At 69.2% G+C, this 27,242-nt stretch overlaps 3 protein-coding genes across 6 annotated transcripts in view; 1 reads left to right on the forward strand and 2 right to left on the reverse strand.

Moving 5' to 3' along the window:
- The first annotated feature begins 2,659 nt into the window (after positions 1-2,659).
- Positions 2,660-9,994, forward strand: FBXO24 (F-box protein 24). Of its 3 annotated transcripts, XM_039500000.1 has the most exons (10): positions 2,661-2,883; positions 3,148-3,243; positions 3,863-4,049; positions 4,958-5,196; positions 5,331-5,553; positions 5,787-5,945; positions 6,981-7,102; positions 7,284-7,415; positions 7,983-8,153; positions 9,579-9,994. In XM_039500000.1, exons 1-10 carry the CDS (start codon positions 2,686-2,688, stop codon positions 9,894-9,896), a joined length of 1,845 nt encoding a protein of 614 aa, XP_039355934.1. In that variant the 5' UTR covers positions 2,661-2,685; the 3' UTR covers positions 9,897-9,994. The 3 variants fall into 3 exon arrangements, with proteins under 3 accessions (XP_039355936.1, XP_039355934.1, XP_039355935.1); XM_039500002.1 differs by lacking the exon at positions 5,787-5,945 and having other exon boundaries at positions 2,660-2,883; XM_039500001.1 differs by lacking the exon at positions 3,148-3,243.
- A 1,014-nt stretch (positions 9,995-11,008) lies between these two features.
- Positions 11,009-24,474, reverse strand: PCOLCE (procollagen C-endopeptidase enhancer). Its single transcript, XM_039499703.1, has 10 exons — positions 24,339-24,474; positions 21,295-21,388; positions 19,382-19,490; positions 19,017-19,275; positions 13,323-13,447; positions 13,078-13,214; positions 12,335-12,600; positions 12,072-12,143; positions 11,799-11,969; positions 11,009-11,277 (listed from the first exon to the last, which is right to left on the reverse strand). Exons 1-10 carry the CDS (start codon positions 24,472-24,474, stop codon positions 11,120-11,122), a joined length of 1,527 nt encoding a protein of 508 aa, XP_039355637.1. The 3' UTR covers positions 11,009-11,119.
- The window catches only part of KIF1C (kinesin family member 1C), a 32,229-nt gene continuing 28,838 nt past the window's right edge, over positions 23,852-27,242 (reverse strand). For both annotated transcript variants that reach the window (XM_039499989.1, XM_039499990.1), the window contains exon 22: positions 23,852-25,921. In XM_039499989.1, the coding sequence (XP_039355923.1) occupies positions 25,229-25,921 (693 nt within the window). In that variant the 3' untranslated portion in view covers positions 23,852-25,228. The remainder of the gene's footprint in view (positions 25,922-27,242) is intronic.

The following is a 27,242-nucleotide window of genomic DNA, read 5'->3' on the forward strand; positions in this document are numbered from 1 at the left end:
CTGCCCCAGCCAAGGGGGCGGGGCCGGGAGAGCCGTTGGGGCCAATCAACGGGCAGGGGCGGGGCTCGCGGGTTGCCAGCCACTGGCGCCTCGCGGGCCTCTCCGCTCGGCCAATCAGGCTTTCGGAGGGAGGGGCCTAATGCTACACGGCAGCCAATCCGCTCGCAGGGGGCGTGGCCTCTGAATCGGCCTCATCCAATCACAGCGCCTTAGCATATAGGGGCGGGGCATCTATGGCAATACAGCCAACCAACTAGCAGGAGGCGGGCGTATCAAGAGGTTAGCCAATCAAGTCGGGGAAAGAACACGTCCACTTGCCTCGTCCCAGCCAATGGCAATGTTGAAGGCGGGGCTAGCCTGTCCGCCGCAGTCAATCATACCCCACACGAGGGGCTTGAGTTCTAGTATTGACCAATCACAAGGCGAGATCGCTCCAAACTATTAGCTCAGAAGTTGTGGGGAACGCCTCACGAGATTCAGCCAATCACACTAGGAGATACGGGGTTTTTGTACGATTGACAGCATATCTGCCTATCAGAACACGGCTCCGCAGGCACCTGCGTCACAAGGCGGCAACAGTTGAATGCGTGAACTGCCTGGTACGGGGGGGGCGGAGCTGTTTCACCGGCTCAGCCAATCACACGCAGCGGAATGCCGGACACGTTATGAGTGACGACTTGACTGGCCAGTCAGAGGGAGACTCCCTTCGGGCGGGGGTTAGGGACGTTAAACGAGAGTGACAGCCCATCTGGCCAATCAGAGCGCGAATCACCTCAGGGGAGGCGGGAGTTGCCGTACCGAGAGACAGACCACCTGGCCAATCTGAGAAAGAATCACACTGGGTAGGCGGGCTGTAAGAAGAGACTGACAGCCCAACTAGCCAATAGCAAGAGACGGTGATGTGAAAAAAGGGCGGGACCTAGTATTAAGAGACAATGACTATCTCAGGCCCATCCCCCTCTCGTGCGAGGCACCAGGGGAATCGTTCCCCTCTCGTGCGAGGCACCAGGGGAATTGTTACCCTCTTGTGCGAGGCACCAGGGGAATCATTCCCCTCTCATGCGATGCACCAGGGGAGGGGAAGTGTTACCCTCTTGTGCGATGCACGGGGGGACGGGAATCCTTCCCCTCTTGTGCGAGGCACTGGGGGAATCGTTCCCTTCTTGTGCGAGGCACCAGGGGAATCGTTCCCCTCTCGTGTGACACACCAGGAGGAGGGGAATCCTTCCCCTCTTGTGCGAGGCACCGGGGGAATTGTTCCCCTCTCGTGCAAGGCACCCAACGGAACAGGAATTGTTTCCCTTTCGTGCGAGGCACCCGGGGAAGGGGAAGTGTTCCCCTCTCGTGTGAGACACTGGGAGGAGGGGCATCATTCCCCTCTTATGCGAGGCACTGAGGGGGAGGGGAGTTGTTCCCCACTCGTGCGAGGCACCGGGGGGGAATCATTCCAAATCCCACGTCAAGCCCCAAACTGACCCAGAGAGGACCCCAGGGCGGCACTAGGGGGCACTGAGCTGTGGGCAGCAGGGTGGAGTGCACCAGGGGGCTCTTCCCCCCAGCAATCAGGGCCTGGCCTGAGGTCGCAGTGGGGTGCAGTGGGGCAGTGCCCAGGCAGCAGGGCCCAGCCTGAGGTCGCAGTGGGGCAGTGCCCAGGCAGCAGGGCCCGGCCCGAGGTCGCAGTGGGGCGCAGTGGGGCAGTGCCTGGGGAGCAGGGCCCGGCCCGAGGTCGCAGTGGGGCGCAGTGGGGCAGTGCCCAGGCAGCAGGGCCCAGCCTGAGGTCGCAGTGGGGCAGTGCCCAGGCAGCAGGGCCCGGCCCAAGGGCGCAGTGGGGCGCAGTGGGGCAGCGCCCAGGCAGCAGGCCCGGCCCGAGGTCGCCGGGGGGCGCAGTGGGGCAGTGCCCAGGCAGCAGGGCCCGGCCCGAGGGCGCAGTGGGGCGCAGTGGGGCAGTGCCCAGGCAGCGGGGCCCGGCCCGAGGTCGCAGTGGGGCGCTGTGGGGCAGTGCCCAGGGAGCAGGGCCTGGCCCGAGGTCGCAGTGGGGCACAGTGGGGCAGCACCCGGGAAGCAGGGCCCGGCCCGAGGTTGCAGTGGGGCGCTGTGGGGCAGTGCCCAGGCAGCGGGGCCCAGCCCAAGGTCGCAGTGGGGCGCAGTGGGGCAGTGCCCAGGCAGCGGGGCCCGGCCCGAGGTCGCAGTGGGGCGCAGTGGGGCAGTGCCCAGGCAGCGGGGCCCAGCCCAAGGTCGCAGTGGGGCGCTGTGGGGCAGCTCCCAGGCAGCAGGGCCCGGCCCGAGGTCGCAGTGGGGCGCTGTGGGGCAGTGCCCAGGCAGCAGGGCCCGGCCCGAGGGCGCAGTGGGGCGCTGTGGGGCAGTGCACGGGGAGTAGGGCCCGGCCCGAGGGCGCAGTGGGGCGCAGTGGGGCAGTGCCCAGGCAGCGGGGCCCGGCCCGAGGTCGCAGTGGGGCGCTGTGGGGCAGTGCCCAGGGAGCAGGGTCCGGCCCGAGGTCGCAGTGGGGCGCTGTGGGGCAGTGCCCAGGCAGCGGGGCCCGGCCCGAGGTCGCAGTGGGGCGCAGTGGGGCAGTGCCCAGGCAGCAGGGCCCGGCCCGAGGTCACAGTGCCCGGCCGTGAGGTCAGAGCCCGTCACCCCGGCGCTAGGCTCTGTGAAGCCGTGGGGCGGGCGCCAGCTCACAGAGCCATGTCCCGGGGGGCCGGGCAGGGGCCGCCCTGGCCACGCAGGGGGCAGCGCTGTGGGTCGCTGCAGCGTCTGCCCAGTGGCCGGAGCCGGGTGCCGGGGACGCGGGCAGGGATGGGCGACCGACGCACCGCGAGGCGGCAGAGACGCCGGCGGCTCCAGCGCGGCTCCCGGCTCTCCGGGGGCGACGAAGCCATGGGGGTGAGCGGCCTGGGGGGGCGGCGTGGGGCACCCGGCAGGGCTTGGGGGGGTGCCGTGGGGCAGGGGGTGCAGCGGGGGGCTCAGCAGGGGGTGCTGTGGGGCGGAGGGATGCTGTGGGGAGGCGGGGGGCACAGAGGGTGCAGTGGGGCCAGTGGCTGGAGGCGTATGGGGCTGGCAGGTGGCATCCGCTCAGCACCTTGTGGTGGGGGGCACAGGACCCATCCCCGCCTCAGCCCCACCCCCTCCCTGCCGTGCCCCCCACAGGCCAAGCGCCCGCGCTGCAGCCAGGGGCTGGTGGGCACTGAGGACAGGACGGACCTGGGGGGCTCAGCCCCCATCCTGCGCCTCCCCCCAGAACTGGTGAGTCAGCACACAGGGCGGGCTGGGGGGCCGTATAGCCGAGCAGGCCCTATACCTGGGGGGCTGGGTCCGTATAGCCCAGAGGGCCCTATATCTGGGGGGGTGTCCCTATAGCCCAGAGGGCCCTATACCTGGGGGGCTGGGTCCGTATAGCCCAGAGGGGCCTATACCCGGGGGGGGCCTGGTCCGTATAGCCCAGAGGGCCCTATACCCGGGGGGGCTGGGTCCGTATAGCCCAGAGGGCCCCATACCCGGGGCGGGGGCTGGGTCCGTATAGCCCAGAGGGCCCTATACCCGGGGGGCTGGGTCCGTATAGCCCAGAGGGCCCTATACCCGGGGAGGAGCTGGGTCCAGATAGCCCAGAGGACTCTATACCCGGGGGGGGTCCATATAGCCCAGAGGGGCCTATATCCGTGGGGGGGCTGGGTCCGTATAGCCCAGAGGGCCCTATACCTGGGGGGGGGCTGGGTCCGTATAGCCCAGCGGGCCCTATACCCGTGGGGGCTGGGTCCGTATAGCCCAGAAGGCCCTATACCTGGGGGGGCTGGGTCCGTATAGCCCAGAGGGCCCTACGCCAGGCGTCACTCTGGGGATCCTGCCCCCTCCTCTCGCCCCACAGCTGGATCACATCGTCTCCTTCCTGCCGGTGCGGGACATGGTGGCCCTGGGCCAGACGTGCCGCTACTTGCGCCAGGCGTGCGACAGCGAGGGGGTCTGGCGCCGGGTCTGCCGCCGGCTCTGCCCGCGGCTCCGCCAGGAGGGGACGGCCGGCGCCCGCCCCTGGAAGAGAGCCGCCATCCTCAACTGTCAGTACCGGCCGCCGCGGGGCGGGGCTCGCACGAGAGAGGGGCGGGGCTCGTACGAGGACGGGGTGCTGCTTCACATGAGGGAGGGGAGGGGCTCGCACGAGGAAGGGTGCTGCTTCACACTAGTGAGATGCAGGGTTCAAAAGGGGCAGGGCAGGGCTCGCACGAGGGAGGATGGGTCTCACACAACGGAGAGGCCGGGCTCGCACAAGGGAGGGGCGGGTCTCACCCCAGGATGGGGCAAGACTCTCACAAGGGAGGGCGGGGCTTGCACGAAGGAGGCTGCTGCTTTGCATGAGGGAGGGGCAGGTTTCAGATGGTGAGGGCTGTCAAGAGGGAGGATGGGGCTTGCACGAGGGAGGGGGCTTGCACGAGGAAGGGGCGAATCTCGTAAGGGAGGCTGGGACTCGCCCGAGGGCAGGGCTTGCAAGGGGCAGGGCTCGCACAAGGGACGGGACTCGCACGAGGAAGGGGCGAATCTCATAAGGGAGGCTGGGACTCGCACGAGGGAGGGGGCTGCTTTGCACGAGGGCGGGGCTCGCACGAGGGAGGGCAGGGCTCGCACGAGGAATGGGCGAATCTCATAAGGGAGGCTGGGACTTGCACGAGGGAGGGTGCTGCTTCACACGAGGCAGGGCGGGGCTCGCCCGAGGGAGGGCAGGGCTCGCACGAGGGAGGGTGCTGCTTTACACGATGGCAGGGCGGGGCTCGCCCGAGGGAGGGCAGGGCTCGCACGAGGGAGGGTGCTGCTTTACACGGTGGCAGGGCGGGATTCGCCCGAGGGACGGCAGGGCTCGCACGAGGGCAGGGCTCGCACGAGGGAGGGGTGCTGCTTCACACGAGGGCAGGGCAGGGCGTACGCAGTGTCTCCCCCCCACTGACCCCACCCCTGATTTTGCCCCCCCCAGACACCAAGGGCCTGTACTTCCAGACCTTCGGGGGCCGCCGGCGCTACCTGAGCAAGTCGGTGGCGCCGCTGCTGTCCCACGGCTACCGCAAGTTCCTGCCCACCAAGGAGCACGTCCTCGTGCTGGACCACGGCGGGACCCTCTTCCTGCTCCGCAACGCGCTGGTCGCCTCGGCCCCCGGCCACCTGCAGTGGAAACGGGCCTGCCGCTGCGTGGTGCTGTGCCGCAACGCCAAGGACGTGAGCGCCCGCCCCGCCCGCCCGCCGCTGGTGGCAGCGGTGGGATGGTTCCCCACCCCATCCCCATCCCCCGCCCCCGCCGCCAGCCAGTCCTGCCCCCACAGCGGCCCCGTCCCTTTGCCCCCTCCCCGCAGTTCACCACGGACCCCCGCAGCGACGCCGGGTACCGGAAGTACGTCTACGTGCTGGCGGCGCGGGAGCCGGCGGCGGGCGCCGGGCGGGCGTGCGACTGCGTGGAGGTCTATCTCCAGTCCAGCGGGCAGCGGGTCTTCAAGATGACCTTCCACGCCGCCATGCGCTTCCGGCAGCTGGTGCTGGTGGGGCAGGAGACGGAGCGGGTGCTGCTGCTGCTGACAGGTGCCCGGCGGGCGCGGGGGGCGCCCCATAGCCCGGGGCTGGGGAGACGGAGCGGGCGGTGGGGGGGTTATTCCCGTGGGTCTGTGGCATGTGAGGCTTGCTGTCTAATACTGGGCGTGCCTCAGTTTCCCCGCGTGCCGCAGCCATACCGCGGTGGTGGGAATTCGTCCCAAGGGGGCGCCCCGTCCCGTGGCCGTCCCGTCCCGCCCCCCCTGACCCCCGTCTCCCGGCAGAGGAAGGGAAGATTTACAGCCTGCTGGTGAACGAGACGCAGCTGGACCAGCCGCGCTCCTACACGGTGCAGCTCGCCCTGCGCAAGGTGTCCCGGTGCCTGCCCCACCTGGCCGTGCGCGCCATGGCCTCCAGCCAGAGCAGCGCCGCCTTCCTCACCGGTACGGGCCCCCCAGCCCCTGTGGGGCACCCCCCGGCCCCCTCCTCCCGCCCCCCAGCCCCCCGGCCCCCCCCCTCCTGCCCCCCAGCCCCCCCTGGCCGTGCGCGCCATGGCCTCCAGCCAGAGCAGCGCCGCCTTCCTCACCGGTACGGGCCCCCCGGCCCCCTCCTGCCCCCAGCCCCCGGCCCCCTCCTGCCCCCAGCCCCGTACCTCCTCCCGCCCCAGCCCCACCTGGCCGTGCGCGCCATGGCCTCCATCCAGAGCAGCGCCGCCTTCCTCACCGGTGCACGGGCCCCGGCCCCCTCCTGCCCCCAGCCCCCGGCCCTCCTCCCGCCCCCGGCCCCCTCCTCCCGCCCCCGGCCCCGGCCCTCCTCCCGCCCCAGCCCCACCTGGCCGTGCGCGCCATGGCCTCCAGCCAGAGCAGCGCCGCCTTCCTCACCGGTGCACGGCCCCGGCCCCCTCCTGCCCCCAGCCCCCGGCCCCCTCCCGCCCCCAGCCCCCTCCTGCCCCCAGCCCCCTGTACCCCTCCTCCCGCCCCCAGCCCCACCGGGCCGTGCGCGCCATGGCCTCCAACCAGAGCAGCGCCGCCTTCCTCACCGGTACGGGCCCCCCGGCCCCTGTGGGCGCCCCAGCCCCCTCCTCCCGCCCCCAGCCCCCGGCCCCTCCTCCGCCCCCAGCCCCACCTGGCCGTGCGCTCATGGCCTCCAACCAGAGCAGCGCCGCCTTCCTCACCGGTACGGGCCCCCAGCCTCCCATGGGGCGCCCCGGCCCCCTCCTCCCGCCCCAGCCCCCAGCCCCCTCCTCGGTCCGCAGCCCCATGCAGTGTGCCCCCCAACCCCAGCCCCCGACTGCCTATATCCCACCCCGCAGCCCCCATGCAATGGGACCCCAACCCGCAGCCCCTGAGTGCCCCTCAGTCCGACCCACAGCCCCCACGCGCACCTCCCCATCCCGCAGCCCCCAAATGCCCCCGCTGCACCCCATCCCGACCCGCAGCCCCCCCGCTCTGATCTGACCCCCCCGCTGTGCCCCCCAGACAAGGGGGCCCTGTATTTCGAGGTGCACGCGCCCGGCGTCTATCGCGACCTGTTCGGGACCCTTCAGGCCTTCGACCCCCTGGATCTGCAGATGCCGCTGGCCCTGCCCCTGCCCGCCAAGGTCAGCTGGGGGTATTGGGGGCTGGGGATTGGGGGCCTGGGGCGCTGGGGGCCCGGGGAGCCTGGGGCTGGGCGGATCGGGGCCGGGGGAGCTCGAGGGGCCTGGCGGCTGGGGATCGGGAGCTCGGGGCCGGGGGCTGGGCGCTGGGCCCCGGCGCCCCTGACCCTGCCCCGCCCCCCAGGTCCTGTCCTGCGCCCTCGGCTACAACCACCTGGGGCTGCTGGACGAGTTCGGGCGGCTCTTCATGCAGGGGAGCAACCGCTACGGGCAGCTGGGCACGGGGGACAAGAGCGACCGCGGGGAGCCCGCGCTGGTGAGCCCCCCTGGAGCCCCCTGGAGCCCCCTCCGGCCCCATCCTGGAGCCCCCTCCGGCCCTCCCATCCTGCCCCCTCCATGCCCCATGACCCCCCTGGAGCCTCCCCCAACCCTCCAGGCCCCTCCCCCGAGTCCCCTCAGAGTCCCCCCAACACCCCTGGAGCCCCTGCGGCCCCCCCCATCCTGCACCCTCCCTGGCCCCCCTGGAGCTCTCCCAGCCCTCCAGGCCCCCCACACAGAGCCCCCAGCCTCCCCGGCCCTCTGCCCCCCCCCGAGACCCCTCAGAACTGCCCAGCACCCCATAGCCCCTCCAGGTCCCCCCCAACCCCCCCACCCCCCATAGCCACTCTGGGACCTCAGCCCCCCAGAAACCCCCAGCACCCCTGGCCCCCATAGCTCCTCTGTCCACCCCTGGAGACCCCCAGTGCCCCCATAGTGCCTCCAGAACCCCCCCAGCCCCGCCCCCCCCACATCTAGGGGTTCCAGGCAGCCCCCCATTCCCCAGACACCCCCAAACCCCATCTCGGCCCCCCCGTGACTTGGCATCTCCCCCCCCGCCCGGCAGGTTCACGGCCTCAAATGCCCCCTGGACGTCTGGTGCGGCCTGAACCACTCGCTGGCCCTGCTGCGGAGCCGGGAGCTGGGCCAGGCCGTGCTGGGCTGCGGCTGTGGGGCCGGGGGCCGGCTGCCCGGCTGCCCCAAGGGCAGCGCCACCTTCGTCAAGCTGCAGGTCAAGGTGAGAGCCGCCCCTCCCCAGAGTCAGCCGCATCCGGGGGGGGGGGCAGAGCCCGGCACCACCAGCCGCCCCGCCCCAGAGTCAGCCGCATCCCAGAGCCCGGCTCCACCAGCCGCCCCCCCCCCAGAGTCAGCTGCATCCGGGGGCGGGGGGGCAGAGCCTGGCACCACCAGCCGCCCGGCCCCAGAGTCAGCCGCATCCCAGAGCCCGGCTCCACCAGCCGCCCCTCCCCAGAGTCAGCCGCATCCGGGGGCGGGGGGGCAGAGCCTGGCACCACCAGCCGCCCCGCCCCAGAGTCAGCCGCATCCCAGAGCCCGGCACCACCAGCCGCCCCCCTCCAGAGTCAGCAGCATCCCAGAGCCCGGCACCACCAGCCGCCCCAGAGTCAGCCGCATCCCAGAGCCCGGCACCACCAGCCGCCCAGAGTCAGCCGCATCCCAGAGCCCGGCTCCACCAGCCGCCCGCCCCAGAGTCAGCCGCATCCCAGGGCCCGGCACCACCAGCCGCCCGCCCCAGAGCCAGCCGCATCCCAGAGCCCGGCACCACCAGCCGCCCGCCCCAGAGTCAGCCGCATCCCAGAGCCCGGCACCACCAGCCGCCCGCCCCAGAGTCAGCCGCATCCCAGAGCCCGGCACCACCAGCCGCCCGCCCCAGAGTCAGCCGCATCCCAGAGCCCGGCACCACCAGCCGCCCCACCCCAGAGTCAGCCGCATCCCTGAGCCGGCTCCACCAGCCGCCCCGCCCCAGAGTCAGCCGCATCCGAGGGAGGGGGGGGCAGAGCCCGGCACCACCAGCCGCCCCGCCCCAGAGCCAGCCGCATCCCAGGGCCCGGCACCACCAGCCGCCCCGCCCCAGAGTCAGCCGCATCCCAGGGCCCGGCACCACCAGCCGCCCCGCCCCAGAGTCAGCCGCATCCGAGGGAGGGGGGGGCAGAGCCCGGCACCACCAGCCGCCCCGCCCCAGAGTCAGCCACATCCCAGGGCCCGGCACCACCAGCCGCCCGCCCCAGAGTCAGCCGCATCCCAGAGCCCGACACCACCAGCCGCCCGCCCCAGAGTCAGCTGCATCCCAGGGCCCAGCACCACCAGCCGCCCCCCTCCAGAGTCAGCCGCATCCCAGGGCCCGGCCCCACCAGCCGCCCTGCCCCAGAGCCAGCCGCATCCCAGGGCCCGGCACCACCAGCCGCCCCGCCCCAGAGCCAGCCGCATCCCAGAGCCCGGCACCACCAGCCGCCCCGCCCCAGAGTCAGCCGCATCCCAGAGCCCGGCACCACCAGCCGCCCGGCCCCAGAGCCAGCCGCATCCCAGAGCCCGGCACCACCAGCCGCCCCGCCCCAGAGCCAGCCGCATCCCAGAGCCCCGCACCACCAGCCGCCCCGCCACAGAGCCAGCCGCATTCCCCCCCTTCTCTCCCGCTCCCCGGCAGGTCCCGCTCTGCGCCAGCAGCCTCTGCTCCACCCGGGAGTGCCTCTACCTGCTGTCCAGCCACGACATCGAGGGGGGGCCGGCCTACCGCGAGCTGCCCCCCAGCCGGGCGCCCCCCCCGCCGGAGAGCCCGGGGGCCCAGGCCTGCGAGCAGTACCTCAGCCAGCTCCAGGGCTGCCCCACGCTGGCCGGGCGGCTGGCCAAGGTGAGGGAGGCCGTGGGGGCCCTGGCCCTGCCCCCCTGCCAGAAGGACTTTCTGTGGGAGGCGCTGGAGCTCATCCGGCGCTCGGCCCGGCCCCGCACCCCCGCCTGCAGCTAGCGGCTCCCCCGGATCCCCCCCCGCGTCCCCCCGATCATGGACCACGATTGACAGACGCACGCGCCACAATTGGGAAGGAATAAAGCACCAGAGGAGAAGCCGGCGGGGTGGTCTTGGGGGGGGGGCAGGACCCCCGGGGTCCCCTCTGGGGAGGACCCACGGTCCGGCCGGCCTGGTACCTCTGCCCCCAGCCCAGGCCCTGAACCCAGCCCAGCAGGGCGGAGAGGAAAGTGGGGGCGGGGGGACGCCCCCCCCAGCCGCCCCCCCGGCCATGCCCAGCTCCTCCGGGAGGTTCATGAAGGTGCAGAGGGGGGAAGCGCTGGTGGCTCTGGCCCCAGACGGTGAAGCTGGACCCGGGATCTTGGCCACGGTGGGGCCCCCCCCCGGAGGCCGGCAGGGGACAGGGGGGCCCGGGCCCACCCAGCCGGTGGACAACGGGGCTGGAGTCCCAGGAGTGGAGTCCGGGCCAAACCCGGGCACAGCCACCAGGGGGCGCATGGAACCAGCGCACCCCCAACCCTGAACCACGCGGGTGCCTCAGAGGGGCTGGGGGCCCGGACTCCTGGGTTCTCCCCGGCTCTGGGAGGGGAGTGGGGGCTGGTGGTTAGAGCAGGGGGGGCTGGGAGCCAGGACTCCTGGGTTCTCCCTCCGGCTCTGGGAGGAGCGGGGCTGGTGGTTAGAGCAGGGGCTGGGAGCCAGGACTCCTGGGTTCTCTCCTGGCTCTGGGAGGAGTGGGGCTGGTGGGTTAGAGCAGGGGGGCTGGGAGCCAGGACTCCTGGGTTCTCTCCCTGGCTCTGGGAGGGGAGTGGGGGCTGGTGGGTAGAGCAGGGGGGGCTGGGAGCCAGGACTCCTGGGTTCTCTCCCGGCTCTGGGAGGGGTGGGGGCTGGGAGCCAGGACTCCTGGGTTCTCTCCCTGGCTCTGGGAGGGGAGTGGGGGCTGGTGGGTTTGGGGGGGGGCAGTGCCAGGCCCGGATCTCTGCCCTGGCCAATGGGAGCTGCTCCATAGTTGCCTGCACTTGTGCAATTCGCACGGGGATTCTGCCGTGCAAAGGGTGGGGCGGGACTCCAGGGCAGGGGGGTGTCGCTCCCAATACCACACTGCAGGCAGAACGGCCGCTTTGCTCCTTTATTGGATACATGGAGCCGGCTTCGGGGGGGGCCGGGCCGGGTGGGAGGGGCGCGTCCCCTGCAGGACAGACCCCCCCCCGGACACACCCCATGGCTCACGCGTTCTTCTTCTTCGGGGCCCCCCCGCACGGCCGCTTGCTGAATGTGGTGAGGATCTGGTCCTGCTGCTGCCGATACGGGACCACGAAGCTCTCGGGGGACAATTCGCCAACCCCCTCGGCGTCCACCCGGCCCATGAAGATGTAGCTGGAACCTGAGGGGGTGGGGGAGACACAGAGACAATCACGAGAGGTGGGAGACGCGCCCACCTCTGGGGCGGGGCGGCCGGTTACCCAGGGACCCCTCGCCCGGCGCTGAGATGTGTCCACCTCTGGGGCGGGGCGGCCGGTTACCCAGGGACCCCTCGCCCGGCGCTGAGACGCGGCCACCTTTGGGGCGGGGCGGCCGGTGACACAGGGACCCCTCACCCGGCGCTGAGATGCAGCCACCTCTGGGGCGGGGCGGCCAGTTACCCAGGGACCCCTCGCTCGGTGGTGAGATGCGCCCACCTCTGGGGCGGGGCGGCCGGTGACCCGGGGACCCCTCGCCCGGCGCTGGGATGCGGCCACCTCTGGGGCGGGGCGGCCGGTTACCCAGGGACCCCTCGCCCGGCGCTGAGATGCAGCCACCTCTGGGGCGGGGCGGCCGGTTACGCAGGGACCCCTCGCCCGGCGCTGAGGTGCGCCCACCTCTGGGGCGGGGCTCCCCGTGGCCCAGCGCCCGCAGCTCACTCACCTTTCTTGAGGGCGGGGCACTGGCGGCAGGGCACCTCCAGGCGCAGGGTGGCCCCTTTCTCGGCCTGGGGCAGGCTGAGGGCTCCGGCCTTGTAGGTGTTGAGGAGCAAGACGGTGGCTGTGACCCGGTTGCCGGCCCCTCGCACGGCGGTTTTCACGGTGCCGGTGATAACTGTGAGACAGGGCACGGGGCGGGGGTGAGTCGTTCGGGCACTTGGCCCAGAGCCAGGGAAGACCCCCCCCCGCCCTCTCCCCGGACTCCTGGGTCCCTTACCAAAGTCGTTGGCACAGAAGTGGCTCTGGAGACTTCCTGACCGGCGGCATTTCTGGGGGCACTGAACCGTGGCTGGGGGGAGAAGAGGGGTTTAGTGCTCAGCCTGGGGGGGCAGCTTCCCCCCGACCCACATACCCCCTCCCGCAAATCACAGAGCCCAAGGACCCCAGGGCTGAGCTGGGGGGGGGGGCAGGGGCTGCGGGTCGGGAGTGAGGGGCACCGGCGCAGCTGTGCCTGGCTGCGTTCGCAGGGGCCCATCTTACCCGGCGTCTGGGCACTGGGTGGCTCGGCCTCGGGCAGGGCCCGGGCGGTGGGTTTGGGCTCGGGCGCCGGTTTCGGTTTCCCGGCGGGCTTGGTGCCGGCCTGGCCCGGTTTGGAGCCAGGGAAGATCCCGGGGGCGGGTTTCGTGGCCTTGTCGGTCGCCTCCGAGGGGCTCTTGACGGCGTAGGAGGCGGCGAAGCCGTCGGCCGTGACGCTGAGATCCGAGACGAACTGAACCAGGAGCTCGTTCCCCTCCGAGTAGATGGGGCTGCAGGGGAGACGGGTGAGAAAAACCCTCCTGCACCGGGCACCGACCCCCCCCAGCCCCAGGGCGGGGACTGGCTGGCTCAGGGGGGCGGGGAATGGGGCAGGGGCCTGTCCCCTCCGGGGGGCGCCGGCTCCCACCCGGCCCCAGGGCAGGGACTGGCTGGCTCAGGGGGGTGGGGAATGGGGCAGGGCCTGTCCTCTGGGGCGCCTGCTCCCACCCGGCCCCAGGGCGGGACTGGCTGGCTCAGGGGCGGGAATGGGGCAGGGGCCTGTCCTCCGGGCACCGGCCCCCCCCCGGCCCCAGGGCGGGGACTGGCTGGCTCAGGGGGGCGGGGAATGGGGCAGGGGCCTGTCCCCTCTGGGGGCGCCGGCTCCCCCCCGGCCCCAGGGCGGGGACTGGCTGGCTCAGGGGGGCGGGGAATGGGGCACAGGTGGCCGGGGGAGGGGCAGGGAGGCCGGGGGAGGGGCGGGGGCTCACCCGGGGGCTCGGTCGCCGCAGAACTTGCCGACGCGCCGGGAGTCGTCGGTGGCCCCCCCGTTGAAAACGGCCACGTAGTCGTAGCGACAGTAGGTGTCGTCCTCCACGTCGAACTTCCCAAAGGTCAGTTCCACCACCTGGGGAGGCGGGGCATAGAGTCAGCCCCGCCCCCTGGAGCCTCAGCCCCGCCCCCTGGAGCCTCAGCCCCGCCCACCACAGTGACCCCCCCCCCACCCCCATCGTACCTGGCCCACGGGCGCTATGATGTGCCAGGAACAGCTGATCCCAGCCGGGTAGTTGCTCTCAGGCCAGTTTGGGGTCTTGAGGCTTCCCTGGGCCTTCTCCAGCTTCCCCCCACAGAACTGATGCTCTGCAAGACAAGCGGGGGTGGGGGGTCAGCGAGGGGGAGACCCAGAGCTTGGGGGGGGGAGGCCCATTGAGCCTCCCCCCCGGTGGCCACCCCCTGGGGTAATGGGGAGCGCGCCGGCACAGAACGGAGCGCATGGGAGAGTGCGAAGAGAGAGGCGAGTGTGCACAGCAAGTGTGCGAGAGCAAGTGTGCTCACTGCTTGTGCAAGGCTATAGGGGTGCACTGGCATTGTGCAAACAAGTGTGCGCTTGGGAGAATGCAGGTGTGCCGTACAAGGAAGCATGCAAAGGAATGAGCCTGTGCATGGGCTGTGCACGGATATATGGGTGTGCATGGGGAAATGTGCATGGAAGTGTGCAAAAATAGGTGTGCACGGACATGAAGGCTGCATGAGTCTGATGTGCACGGATATAGGTGAGTGTGCACAAAGCAGTTTGCAAAGGAGTGTGAGTGTGCATGAGAGATGTGCAAGATACATGTGAGTGTCCGCACAGGGACCTGAGTGTGCAAAGACACAGCACACTGTGCAAGCAGGGAAGAGTTTAGTGTGCAAGAGCATGTGAGTGTGCCAATTTGTGAGTGCACATGGAATGCTGTGCACACCCACGGTGCCCAAGGGGAGGTCTGTGCAAATCCCACCAAGCGTGCGAGGAAACGTGCCGCCTGCTTGTGCAACCCTCGCTGTGTACGTGTGCAACTCCTGCCAGCACACACAATAGTGCAAACTCCTCCCTGCCTGCGCAATGGGGCACAGGTCACCGTGCGAACGTGCAAACCCCGAGCAGCGCGTGCAGCCGGACCGCCGTCCACCTCGGCCTGCGCGTGCCAGGGTGCAAACATCTCACACGCACAAGTGGAAACCTGCACCGGGGAACGTGCAAACTGCCGGCCCATGTGCAACCCCCATCTGAGCGTGCAAACTGCCCATCCACTTTGGGGCAGCCGAAAGGCCACCTGCCTGTGTGCAAATCCCCACACTGCTGCCACACTGACCCTCCTGGCCGTGCCCCCGCACATGCTCCAAGCCCCTTGTCAGTGCGGCCCGCTCTGGGGCGGCGCGGGGGGCAGGCAGGCGACGTCCCACAGGCCCCGAAGCAGCTGGCGTCACCCTGCCTGGGCCCGTGTTTGCTCAGCGCACGGCTTTGGGGGCATTGGCCCTGGAGGGGGGGAAGGGGAAAGGGCAGTGGCGCCGGGAGGGGAGGAGAGACGGACTTGTGCAAACCTGCAATTTCCACGGTTTCCGCGGTTGGTAATTACAGGCCATGGAGGGAGCGGGGCGGGGAGACAGGCGGGGCACAAGCAGGGGGGTGGGAGGGTCTCGCCCTGTCCAGCAGCCAAGCCCCCCCCCCGTCGGCCCCCACCGGACACAGCAATGGGACGGCGATGCGGGGGTCAGATCCCAGGCTGGGGGGGAGAAGGCGGCTGGTTTGGGGGTGCACAGGATGGGGGGGGAACTCCCCCCATCGTCACACCCCCATCGGTGCAGGTGCATTGTGGGTAACGTGCTCCCAGCATCCTCTCTGCCCCTGGCGTCAGTGCAGGGCATTGTGGGTAATGATTTCCCAGCATCCTCTGCTCCTGGTGTCAGTGCACGGCATTGTGGGTAATGATTTCCCAGCATCCTCTGCCCCTGGCGTCAGTGCACGGCATTGTGGGTAATGATTTCCCAGCATCCTTTGCTCCTGGTGTCAGTGCAGGGCATTGTGGGTAACATGCTCCCAGCATCCTCTCTGCCCCTGGCGTCAGTGCAGGGCATTGTGGGTAATGATTTCCCAGCATCCTCTGCTCCTGGTGTCAGTGCAGGGCATTGTGGGTAACGCGCTCCCAGCATCCTCTCTGCCCCTGGCGTCAGTGCACGGCATTGTGGGTAATGATTTCCCAGCATCCTCTGCTCCTGGTGTCAGTGCACGGCATTGTGGGTAATGATTTCCCAGCATCCTTTGCTCCTGGTGTCAGTGCAGGGCATTGTGGGTAACACGCTCCCAGCATCCTCTCTGCCCCTGGCATCAGTGCAGGGCATTGTGGGTAATGCGCTCCCAGCATCCTTTCTGCTCCTGGTGTCAGTGCAGGGCATTGTGGGTAACGATTTCCCAGCATCCTCCCTGCCCCTGGCGTCAGTGCAGGGGATTGTGGGTAACGATTTCCCAGCATCCTCTCGGCACCTCCAGCCCCTTTGCCCCAGGCCGCAATCCGACCACAATGGCGCCCCCCCGGGGGGCAGACCCCGGGCGGGACGGGCCGCGGCTTTCCCCCAGGGCTGGGGGGGCCGGCCTGTGCGCCCCGCCCCAGCCCCCCCAGCCCTGCGGGGGGGGGCCATTGCCGGCGGGGGGAGAGGGCAGGCGGCCGGATACTCACCGTCCCAATAGTGCCAGGGCTCCCAAGCCAACCGGGAGTCTATATGGTTAGCGCCCCACTTCTGCCTTCCGCGCGGCCGGCCTGCAAAAGTCCCGCAGGTTGGGATGGGTGGGGGGAGCCGCTGGGGGGCAGGCGGGGGCAGGGGGCCATGCAAGCCGGAGGCACGGGGCACAGGCACGGGGGGGTCACGACGGCCGGAGAGGAGCCAGCGCGGGTAACAATGACCCAGCATCCTCTCTGCCCCTGGCGTCAGTGCAGGGGCATTGTGGGTAACGCGCTCCCAGCATCCTCTCTGCCCCTGGCGTCAGTGCAGGGCATTGTGGGTAACGATTACCCAGCATCCTCTCTGCCCTTGGCGTCAGTGCAGGGCATTGTGGGTAACGATTACCCAGCATCCTCTCTGCCCTGGTGTCAGTTCAGGGGATTGTGGGTAACAATTACCAAGCATCCTCTGCTCCCGGTGTCAGTGCAGGGCATTGTGGGTAACGATTACCCAGCATCCTCTCTGCCCTGGTGTCAGTTCAGGGGCATTGTGGGTAACAATGACCCAGCATCCTCTGCTCCCGGTGTCAGTGCAGGGCATTGTGGGTAATGATGACCCAGCATCCTCTCTGCTCCTGGTGTCAGTGCAGGGGCATTGTGGGTAACAATTACCCAGTATCCTCTCTGCCCTTGGCATCAGTGCAGGGGCATTGTGGGTAACAATTACCCAGCATCCTCTCTGCCCTGGTGTCAGTTCAGGGGCATTGTGGGTAACGATTACCCAGCATCCTCTCTGCTCCTGGCATCAGTGCAGGGGCATTGTGGGTAACAATTACCCAGCATCCTCTGCTCCCGGTGTCAGTGCAGGGCATTGTGGGTAACGATTACCCAGCATCCTCTCTGCCCTGGTGTCAGTTCAGGGGCATTGTGGGTAACAATGACCCAGCATCCTCTGCTCCCGGTGTCAGTGCAGGGCATTGTGGGTAATGATGACCCAGCATCCTCTCTGCTCCTGGTGTCAGTGCAGGGGCATTGTGGGTAACAATTACCCAGTATCCTCTCTGCCCTTGGCATCAGTGCAGGGGCATTGTGGGTAACAATTACCCAGCATCCTCTCTGCCCTGGTGTCAGTTCAGGGGCATTGTGGGTAACGATTACCCAGCATCCTCTCTGCTCCTGGCATCAGTGCAGGGGCATTGTGGGTAACAATTACCCAGCATCCTCTCTGCCCTGGTGTCAGTTCAGGGGCATTGTGGGTAACAATGACCCAGCATCCTCTGCTCCCGGTGTCAGTGCAGGGCATTGTGGGTAATGATGACCCAGCATCCTCTCTGCTCCTGGCGTCAGTGCAGGGGCATTGTGGGTAACAATTACCCAGTATCCTCTCTGCCCTTGGCATCAGTGCAGGGGCATTGTGGGTAACAATTACCCAGCATCCTCTCTGCCCTGGTGTCAGTTCAGGGGCATTGTGGGTAACGATTACCCAGCATCCTCTCTGCCCTGGTGTCAGTTCAGGGGCATTGTGGGTAACAATTACCCAGCATCCTCTCTGCCCTGGTGTCAGTGCAGGGGCATTGTGGGTAACAATTACCCAGTATCCTCTCTGCCCTGGTGTCAGTTCAGGGGCATTGTGGGTAATGATTACCCAGCATCCTCTCTGCCCTGGTGTCAGTGCAGGGGCATTGTGGGTAACAATTACCCAGTATCCTCTCTGCCCTGGTGTCAGTGCAGGGGCATTGTGGGTAACAATTACCCAGTATCCTCTCTGCCCTGGTGTCAGTTCAGGGGCATTGTGGGTAACAATTACCCAGCATCCTCTCTGCCCTGGTGTCAGTTCAGGGGCATTGTGGGTAACAATGACCCAGCATCCTCTGCTCCCGGTGTCAGTGCAGGGCATTGTGGGTAATGATGACCCAGCATCCTCTCTGCTCCTGGCGTCAGTGCAGGGGCATTGTGAGTAACAATTACCCAGTATCCTCTCTGCCCTTGGCATCAGTGCAGGGGCATTGTGGGTAGCAATTACCCAGCATCCTCTCTGCCCTGGTGTCAGTTCAGGGGCATTCTGGGTGACAATTACCCAGCATCCTCTCTGCCCTGGTGTCAGTTCAGGGGCATTGTGGGTAACAATTACCCAGCATCCTCTCTGCCCTGGTGTCAGTGCAGGGGCATTGTGGGTAACAATTACCCAGTATCCTCTCTGCCCTGGTGTCAGTTCAGGGGCATTGTGGGTAATGATTACCCAGCATCCTCTCTGCCCTGGTGTCAGTGCAGGGGCATTGTGGGTAACAATTACCCAGTATCCTCTCTGCCCTGGTGTCAGTGCAGGGGCATTGTGGGTAACAATTACCCAGTATCCTCTCTGCCCTGGTGTCAGTTCAGGGGCATTGTGGGTAACAATTACCCAGCATCCTCTCTGCCCTGGTGTCAGTTCAGGGGCATTCTGGGTGACAATTACCAAGCATTCGCTGCTGCTGGGGGGGTGGGATGGCTCAGTGGTTTGAGCATTGGCCTGCTAAGCCCAGGGTTGTGAGCTCAGTCCTTGAGGGGACCACTTAGGGATCTGGGGCAAAAATGGGTCCTGCTAGTGAAGGCAGGGGGCTGGACTCAATGACCTTTCAAGGTCCCTTCCAGTTCTAGGAGATTGGTATATCTCCAATTATTACCTATTACCTCCTGGCATCAGTGCAGGGGATTGTGGGTAATGTGCTCCTGGTGTCAGTGCAGGGGATTGTGGGTAATGGTTACCCAGCACCCTCTCTGCCCCCGGCATCAGTGCAGGGCATTGGGGTAACGCGCTCCCAGCATCCTCTCTGCCCCTGGCATCAGTGCAGGTGCATTGTGGGTAACGCGCTCCCAGCATCCTCTCTGCCCTTGGCATCAGTGCAGGTGCATTGTGGGTAACGCACTCCCAGCATCCTCTCTGCTCCTGGCATCAGTGCAGGTGCATTGTGGGTAACGCGCTCCCAGCATCCTCTCTGCCCCTGGCATCAGTGCAGGTGCATTGTGGGTAATGTGCTCCTGGCATCAGTGCAGGGGATTGTGGGTAATGGTTACCCAGCATCCTCTCTGCCCTTGGCATCAGGGCAGGTGCATTGTGGGTGACGCGCTCCCAGCACCCCTGGGAGATCAAGCGTCCCTGCACCCATTGGGGGGGTCCCCCTGCAGCCAGCCCCCCGGGGGGGAGCATGCGGGAGCCCCCAGCCGGGGGGAGGGGGGCCCCGGGGGTCTCTCACCGTTGACGTGGGGCAGGCCGGCGCTGAACCAGACCAGGAAGCCGCGGCCCCCGGTGCCCTCGTCCGTCACCATGCGCAGCATCATGCGGTTGCCGGTGGAGAGCAGGGCCCCGGGCCGGAAGGTGCCGCAGAAGCGGCCCAGCCGCTGGCCGGTGGCCGAGTGCCCGTTGAAAACCTCCAGCGAGTCGTAGCGGCAGCCGGGGTCCGGCTCCAGGTCGAAGACGCGGAAGGAGAGAATCACCACCTGGCCCTCGGGCACCTGGGCACGGAGACAGCGGGTCGGCTGGGGGGTGGGAGCAGACCCCCCCCATCCCCCTCCTCTGCACCCCGATTTCCCCCCCATCGCCCTCCCCTCCCCTCCGTACCGTGATGGTCCAGGTGCAGGTCTTGCTGGGCGGGTAGTGGTTGGGGAACCCCTCGCTGGCGATGTACCCCGAGTCGCCCACGTGTTCCCCGCCGCACAGGAACACGGGCCTGGGAGAGACCCCCAGAGTCAGTCACTCGGCGCCCCCCGGTCGGGACCCGCAGCCCCGCCCCCGCTCTGCCGGTGCCCCTCCCTCCCGCCCCGCAGCCCCTGCCCCCCCAGCTCTGCCGGTGCCCCTCACTCCCGACCCGCAGCCCCTGCCGGTGCCCCTCACTCCCGACCCACAGCCCCTGCCCCCCAGCCCTGCCGGTGCCCCACCCCCCCGACCCCCCGCCCCTGCCCCCCCAGCTCTGCCGGTGCCTCTCACTCCCAACCCACAGCCCCTGCCAGCCCGGCCCTGCCCCTCCAGCTCTCCCGGTGCCCCTCACTCCTGACCGCAGCCCCCAGCTCTGCCGGTGCCCCTCACTCCCGCCCCGCAGCCCCTGCTGGCCCAGCCTGGGCTCCCCTCTGGCCCTGGTCCCCGCTGCGGTGAGCAGAGGAGCCAGCTGATGTCAGCATCCAGGCCCCAGCATCTGTTTGTCCTGGCCCGGGCGCCGGGGGCTGGGAGAGCGGCCAGGCCGCGGGCGGGGTGCGGAGCCCGTCCTGCCTCGTGAGGCCTCCAATGAAGTGAGCAGCCCCCCCCCCGTCCCCACGGGGGCTGAGACAGACACGCCTGGTCCGTGTCCCCCCCCCCCCCCCCGTGGCCTGTGACAGCCCCCGGCCGGGACTAGCACCCCCGGCCTGCCCCCCGACACACGCCCTGGCCCGCGTCCCCAGCCTCGCCCACGCGGGTGACCCTGGGGACGCACGGCCCGACGTGGTGCACGGGGACGGAGAGGGGGAGGCGAGTGTGAAAAACCTGGCACACTCGTTTTCCAGGGGGGGGAGGGGAGGTGGGTGTGTATAAGACACAGCCCCAAATATCAGGGTGTCGGGTCCCTCCCCAGGGCGAAGGAGCCGGCTCTGTCCGGCCTCTGACCCCGGCTCTGTCCGGCCTCTGACCCCACGGTTTGGTGACCATAAAAATCCGGTTTTCACCTCCCCACATCTGTCCCTGGGGTCCCAGCCTGGTCCCCCCCCCATCGCCCCCACAGCTGCTCCCCCACAAGAGAATTCAGAGAATCCAGAGATCTTGGCTCATCCCCGGCATCTGGCAGCTTCAGCTCCAGTCGCTAAATCCTTCCAGATGTGCTGGAGCCCAGCCTGTCCCGGCCCCCCCGGCCCTGCCGGTGCCCCTCGCTCCCGACCCACAGCCCCCTGTTCAGCCGGTGCCCCTCACTCCCGACCTGCAGCCCCTGCCAGCCCAGTGTCTGTAGTAGGTCAGTTCCTACCACAGGAACATACTTCTTTGGGGTCAGGGGGAGTCGTGGGGCAGGGATCAGGGCAGGGGGGAGTCGTGGGGCAGGGGGGAGTCGTGGGGCAGGGATTGGGGGCACGGGGGAGTCATGGGGAGCTGGGGCAGGGGAACTCGTGGGTTGGGGGCGTTATGGGGCAGGGATGGGGGACAGGGGGGAGTCGTGGGGCAGATGGGAGTTATGGGGCAGGGATCGGGGGCAGGGGTGTTTTGGGGCTGGTATCTGGGGCTGGGGGCGTTATGGGGAGCTGGGGGCAGGGGAACTCGTGGGTTGGGGGCGTTATGGGGCAGGGATGGCGGCAGGGGAGTCAGGGGCAGATGGGAGTTATGGGGCAGGGATCGGGGCACGGGGAGTCATGGGGAGCTGGGGCAGGGGAACTCGTGGGTTGGGGGCGTTATGGGGCAGGGATGGGGGCAGGGATGGGGGCAGGGGAGTCGGGGGCAGATGGGAGTTATGGGGCAGGGTTTGGGGCACGGGGATGGGAGCAGGGGAGTCGGGGCAGGGCTGGGGGCTGCGGTACCTCGTGGCGTTAGAGGCGGGGCGGGGGCGGGTCGCTCTGCCCCATGGCGCAGCCCCATAGCAGCAGCAGCGGCAGCAGCGGGCTCCGGGCCGGGCTCATGCTGGGGCCGGGGCCGGTTCTGGTTCTGGTCCCTGCGCGGACGGGCCGGGAAGCGGCGGGTCGGGCTCGGCGCTGCCTTAATGGGAAGGAGCCGGGGAGGGGCGGGGAGGGTTCCCCCGGGGAGGGGCGTGTGGGGGAGGGGCTGGCTGGGGATTCCCTGGGGCGGGGCTGCCTGGGAAGGGGTGTGTGTGGGGAGGCTGTGGGGAGGGGCCGGCTGGGAATCCCTGGGGAGGGGTGTGTGGGGAGGGGTCTGTGTGGGAGGGGCTAGCTGGGGATTTCCTGAGGGCGGGGCTGGCTGGGGAAGGGGTCTGTGGGGAGGGGTCTGTGGGGAGGGGCCGGCTGGGAATCCCTGGGGAGGTGTGTGGGGAAGGGGTGTGTGGGGAGGGGTCTGTGTGGGAGGGGCTGGCTGGGGATTTCCTGAGGCGGGGCTGGCTGGGGAAGGGTGTGTGGGGAGGGGCTGGCTGGGGATTCCCTGCAGGGGTTAGCCATAGGGCGGGGCTAGCTGGGGAGCTGTGAGGGGGTGCCTGGGGTCTATTGGGGTACCTGGGAGGGGGTGTCTGGGGTGAGGAGTGTCGCGGGAGCTGAGAGGGGGTACCTGGGGGAGGAGGAATGTCTGGGGAGCTGGGAGGGGTACCGGGGTGAGGAGTGTCTGGGGAGCTGGAAGGGGTACCTGGGGGTGAGGAGTGTCTGGGGAGCTGGGGGAGGAGTGTCTGGGAGGAGAGTACCTGGGGGAGGAGTGTCTGGGGGAGCTGGGAGGGGTACCTGGGGGTGAGGAGTGTCTGGGAGCTGGAAGGGGTACCTGGGGGTGAGGAGTGTCTGGGGAGCTGGAAGGGGTACCTGGGGGTGAGGAGTGTCTGGGGAGCTGGGGGAGGAGTGTCTGGGAGGAGAGTACCTGGGGAGGAGGTCTGGGGGAGCTGGGAGGGGTACCGGGGTGAGGAGTGTCTGGGGGGGGAGCTGGAAGGGGGGTACCTGGGGGGGTGAGGAGTGTCTGGGGGGAGCTGGGGGGGAGGAGTGTCTGGGAGGAGAGTACCTGGGGGGGGAGGAGTGTCTGGGGGGGGAGCTGGGAGGGGGGTACCTGGGGGTCTATTGGGAGGCCCTGGAGGGTGTGGGGGAAGCTGGAGCTGGGGAAATCTCCCCTGGGGTGGGGGAAGGCCCCCCAAGTGGTAGTTTGGGGTCCCCCTGTCCCCCCTCCTCCAGCTGCAGGGACCCCAGGACCCTAACGCTCGGCCACAGCCTTGTGCTACGCAGCTGGGGGGCTGGGAGGCGGGGGGGCTAATGGGCTGGGGGGCAGGAAGGGGGACTGCGGGTTTGACATGGGGGGGCAGGGGGCTATGACACAGAGGGTGTTAGCTGTGGTGGGGCTGAGGCCCCGGCTCTGAGCCCCCCGCATGTGGCACTAGGGGGTCACGGCCCCATGGGGAGCGGCGGAGGAGAGGGGGCGGCCGAGGGGTCCTGTGCTGCAGGGGGTGGGGGGCTCTGCCCGGGTACTTGGGGGGGAAATCCTTGTATAAATAGGTGCCACGCTGCACCCCAGAGCTGGCCGCAGCGTCCCGCTGGGCCCGGTGCCAGGATTCCTGTGGCAGAGAGTTCCCCAGGCAGCGGCTGGCGGGGCTGAGTCACCGGGAGCGGCCGCCCCCTTCCCTGCCCCCCCACCGCCCCCCCGGCCAGCGCGGCCGGAAAACAACCCGCCGCGGCGAAGGGCCGTGACCCCGGGCAGCCTGGGGGGGGGAGCTCTGCCCACCGGGGGGGGGGAGTGAGGACAGAGGCAGGGAAACTGAGGCAGGAGAGGGGGCAGAACCCCTCACCCCAGCTCTGCTGGTGCCCCTCACTCCCGACCCGCAGCCCCTGCCCCCCCAGCTCTGCCGGTGCCCCTCACTCCCGACCCGCAGCCCCTGCCCCCCCAGCTCTGCCGGTGACCCTCACTCCCGACCCACAGCCCCCGCCCCCCCCAGAGGACACGGGTTTGAGACACACAGAGGCAGTTTATATGTTTAATACGGGGGGGGGGAGAACAATATAATTCCTGGGCCTGCCCCCTCCCCCCAAAGAATAAATCCCACCCCAGGGACCGGCCGGGGGGGGGCAGTGCGCACAGACACCACACACACACAGGCCACACCGTGTCGGGGGGGGGCAGGGGAGGCTGAAATGGGGGGACACCCCACGGGGGGGGGTCGAAGGCAGTGGCGGTGAATGTCTCGGGGTTCAGGCTTCATGCCCCGGGGGGGGGGGGCAGGGCTTGTCCATCTCTGCCGGGGCCCCACTCTGCGGGGAGGGGGGATCTCAGAGCTGGGGGGCCAGGAGGGGGGGCAGCTGTGAAGCCACCCCCCCGGGCTCAGGACAAGACGCCTGCAGGTTTCAGGCCAGGAACCGTCTCTTCAGAGTCACATCAAGGCACAGCCCCCCCACCCCCCGCCCCTTACCAATGGCAGCCAGGGAGAGAACCCAGGAGTCCTGGCTCCCCCTGCAGCCCCACATCTGGCCCCTCCTCCCCCTCAATCTCCCAGCTGGGGGGGAGCCCCATACCCCACGGCCCCCTCCAGTAGCAGCTGTACGGGGTAGGGGCCCTTTGGCGTGAGCAGGACCTGATTGTCTGTGGGGGAGCCCCCCAGGGTGGGGGCGTTTGGGGGTGGGGGGCTCCCAGCACCCAGAGCCCCCTGGGGGGCACAGGCCCCGCATTCGGGGAGCTTGGGGCCCAGCCGGCTGCCCCCCGGGGGAGTTTCCTGCCCACCCCCCGCACGGGAGCTGCCCCAGTCTGATTTCCCACAATCCTCTGCGACTCGGGCCCGGACTTCATTTCCCATCATGCTCTGCAGCGCCCCCCTTTCTCCCACCTCCACAGGTCACGACAGCCCCATTTCCCCCCCCCCATGAGCCTCTGCGGTTCACCCCGATTTCCCATGATCCTCCACTCTGCAAGTGTCCCAGGAGCCCCCCTGGCTCACCCCCCTGTCCCATGAGCCTCTGCAGCTCCACAGTCGCCCCCTCCCTCCGGTTTCCCACCGTCCTTTGCAGCTCACCCCCCTTTCCCATGAGCCTCTGCAGCTCCACAGTCGCCCCCTCCCGCGGGTTTCCCACCATCCTTTGCAGCTCACCCCAATTTCCCATGATCCTCTGCAGCTGCACAGTCGCCCCCTCCCTCTGGTTTACCCACCAGCCTTTGCAGCTCACCCCCTTTCCCATGAGCCTCTGCAGCTCCACAGTCGCCCCCTCCCTCCGGTTTCCCACCGTCCTTTGCAGCTCACGCCAATTTCCCATGAGCCTCTGCAGCTCCAGTTGCCCCCTCCCTCCGGTTTCCCACCGTCCTTTGCAGCTCACGCCAATTTCCCATGATCCTCTGCAGCTGCACAGTCGCCCCCTCCCGCTGGTTTCCCACCGTCCTTTGCAGATCACCCCACTTTCCCATGAGCCTCTGCAGCTCCACAGTCGCCCCCTCCCTCCGGTTTCCCACCATCCTTTGCAGCTCACCCCACTTTCCCATGATCCTCTGCAGCTCCACGGCCGCCCCCCCTCCCTCCGGTTTCCCACCCTCCTTTGCAGCTCACGCCAATTTCCCATGATCCTCTGCAGCTCCACGGCCGCCCCCCCTCCCTCCGGTTTCCCACCGTCCTTTGCAGCTCATGCCAATTTCCCATGATCCTCCACTCTGCACTTTTCCCATGATCCAACGTGGCTTGTTCCAATTCCCCATGATCCTCCACTCCCAGCTTTCCCCATGATCCAAGGGGGCTCGCCCTCACGTCCCCCGATCCTCCGCTGCACGGCCCTGGCCCCCCAGCTTTCCCACAATCCCCTGGGCCTCGCCTCCCTTTCCCCCGCTCCGGCTCGGCGGCGGCTACACCGGGGTGCCCGGCTCCTGCAGCTCGGGGGCGGAGTGCTGGCGGCGCATGCGGGCGGGCGCGAGGGCGGGCGGGGGCCGGCTGGGGCGGTGCGGCGGGTACGGCTGGTGCTGCGGCGGGTAATAGTTGTGCTTGCGGGACGGGTGGTGCTCCGGCGCGCCCGGGCGGGAGGGCTTGGCGTGGCCCCCCCCGTCCAGGGAGTTGCGCCGGTGGGGGGCCCGGGCCGTGGGGCGGCTGCAGTGTTTGTGCTGGGGGCCGCCGGGGGGGCAGGGCCGCCGGGGCGACCCCGGGGCCGGCTCCTGGCCCGGCCCGTCGCCCTCCGCCCGCGGCTCCTCGCCCCCGGCCACCATGAAGGCCGAGGTGGGGCCCCAGGAGTAGCGGTGGTGGGGGCTGCTCTTAAAAGGGAAACGCAGCTTGCAGTCCTGGGGGGGCACGAACTTGCCGGGGGCGTGGGGCTGGCGGCGGAGGCACTTGCCGAGCTGCTGCTGCTGGAGGCTCTGGAGCCGGGCCTGCTCCTGCTTCAGCCAGCGCAGGCGGCCGCGCCGGAAGGCCGGGTCCTGCTCCATCAGCCGGCACACGCGCTCGTGGCTCCGCTCCGGCGCCGGCTCCGGCACCGGCTCCTCCCGGGACCCCGCCTCCAACGGCGGGGAGCTCCAGTCGTACGCCGGCTCCTCGGCCGCCCCGTCCTCCTGCCGGCACACGGGGCAGGCGTTAGGGGGCAGGACGCCTGGGTTCCACCTCCGGAGCGGGGGGGGGGGGGTGGGTTGGGAACCCGGACTCCTGGGTTATCTTCCCGGCTCTGGGATGGGGAGTGGGGGCTGGTGGGTTAGAGCAGGGGGGGCTGGGAGCCAGGACTCCTGGGTTCCCCCAGGCTCTGGGAGGGGAGTGGGGGCTGGGAGCCAGGATTCCTGGGTTCCCCCAGGCTCTGGGAGGGGAGCGGGGGCTGGGAGCCAGGACTCCTGGGTTCCCTCCCCGACTCTGGGAGGGGAGTGGGGGCTGGTGGGTTAGAGCAGGGGCTGGGATCCAGGACTCCTGGGTTCTCTCCCGGCTCTGGGAGGAGTGGGGGCGGTGGGTTAGAGCAGGGGGCAGGAGCCAGGACTCCTGGGTTCTCTCCCCGGCTCTGGGAGGGGAGTGGGGTGCTGGAATCCAGGACTCCTGGGGTCTCTCCTGGCACTGGGAGGAGTGGGGGTGGCTGGAGCAGGGGCTGGGAGCCAGGACTCCTGGGTTCTCTCCCGGCTCTGGGAAGGAGTGGGGCTGGTGGGTAGAGCAGGGGGCTGGGAGCCAGGACTCCTGGGTTCTCTCCCGGCTGTGGGAGGAGTGGGGGCTGGTGGTTAGAGCAGGGGGCTGGGAGCCAGGACTCCTGGGTTCTCTCCCGGCTCTGGGAGGAGTGGGGCTGGTGGTTAGAGCAGGGGGCTGGGAGCCAGGACTCCTGGGTTCTCTCCCGGCTCTGGGAGGAGTGGGGCTGGTGGTTAGAGCAGGGGGCTGGGAGCCCGGACGCCTGGGTTCTCTCCTGTTCTGGGAGGAGTGGGGGCTGGTGGGGCAGAGCAGGGGCGGGGAGCCCGGACGCCTGGGTTCTCTCCCGGCTCTGGGAGGGAAGTGGGGGCTGGTGGTGCAGAGCAGGGGGGGCTGGGAGCCCGGACTCCTGGGTTCTCTCCCGGCTCTGGGAGGGGAGTGGGGGCTGGTGGGGCAGAGCAGGGGCTGGGAGCCGGACACCTGGGTTCTCTCCTGGCTCTGGGAGGAGTGGGGCTGGTGGTTAGAGCAGGGGGCTGGGAGCCAGGACTCCGGGGTGCTCTCCCCGGCTCTGGGAGGGGAGTGGGGGCTGGTGGTTAGAGCAGGGGGGGCTGGGAGCCCGGACGCCTGGGTTCTCTCCCTGTTCTGGGAGGGGAGTGGGGGCTGGTGGGGCAGAGCAGGGGGGGGCTGGGAGCCCGGACGCCTGGGTTCTCTCCCGGCTCTGGGAGGGAAGTGGGGGCTGGTGGGGCAGAGAAGGGGGGGCTGGGTGCCCGGACACCT

This window comes from Mauremys reevesii, linkage group 14 (genome assembly GCF_016161935.1).
Source record: "Mauremys reevesii isolate NIE-2019 linkage group 14, ASM1616193v1, whole genome shotgun sequence".
In the NCBI taxonomy this organism is placed as follows: domain Eukaryota; kingdom Metazoa; phylum Chordata; order Testudines; family Geoemydidae; genus Mauremys; species Mauremys reevesii.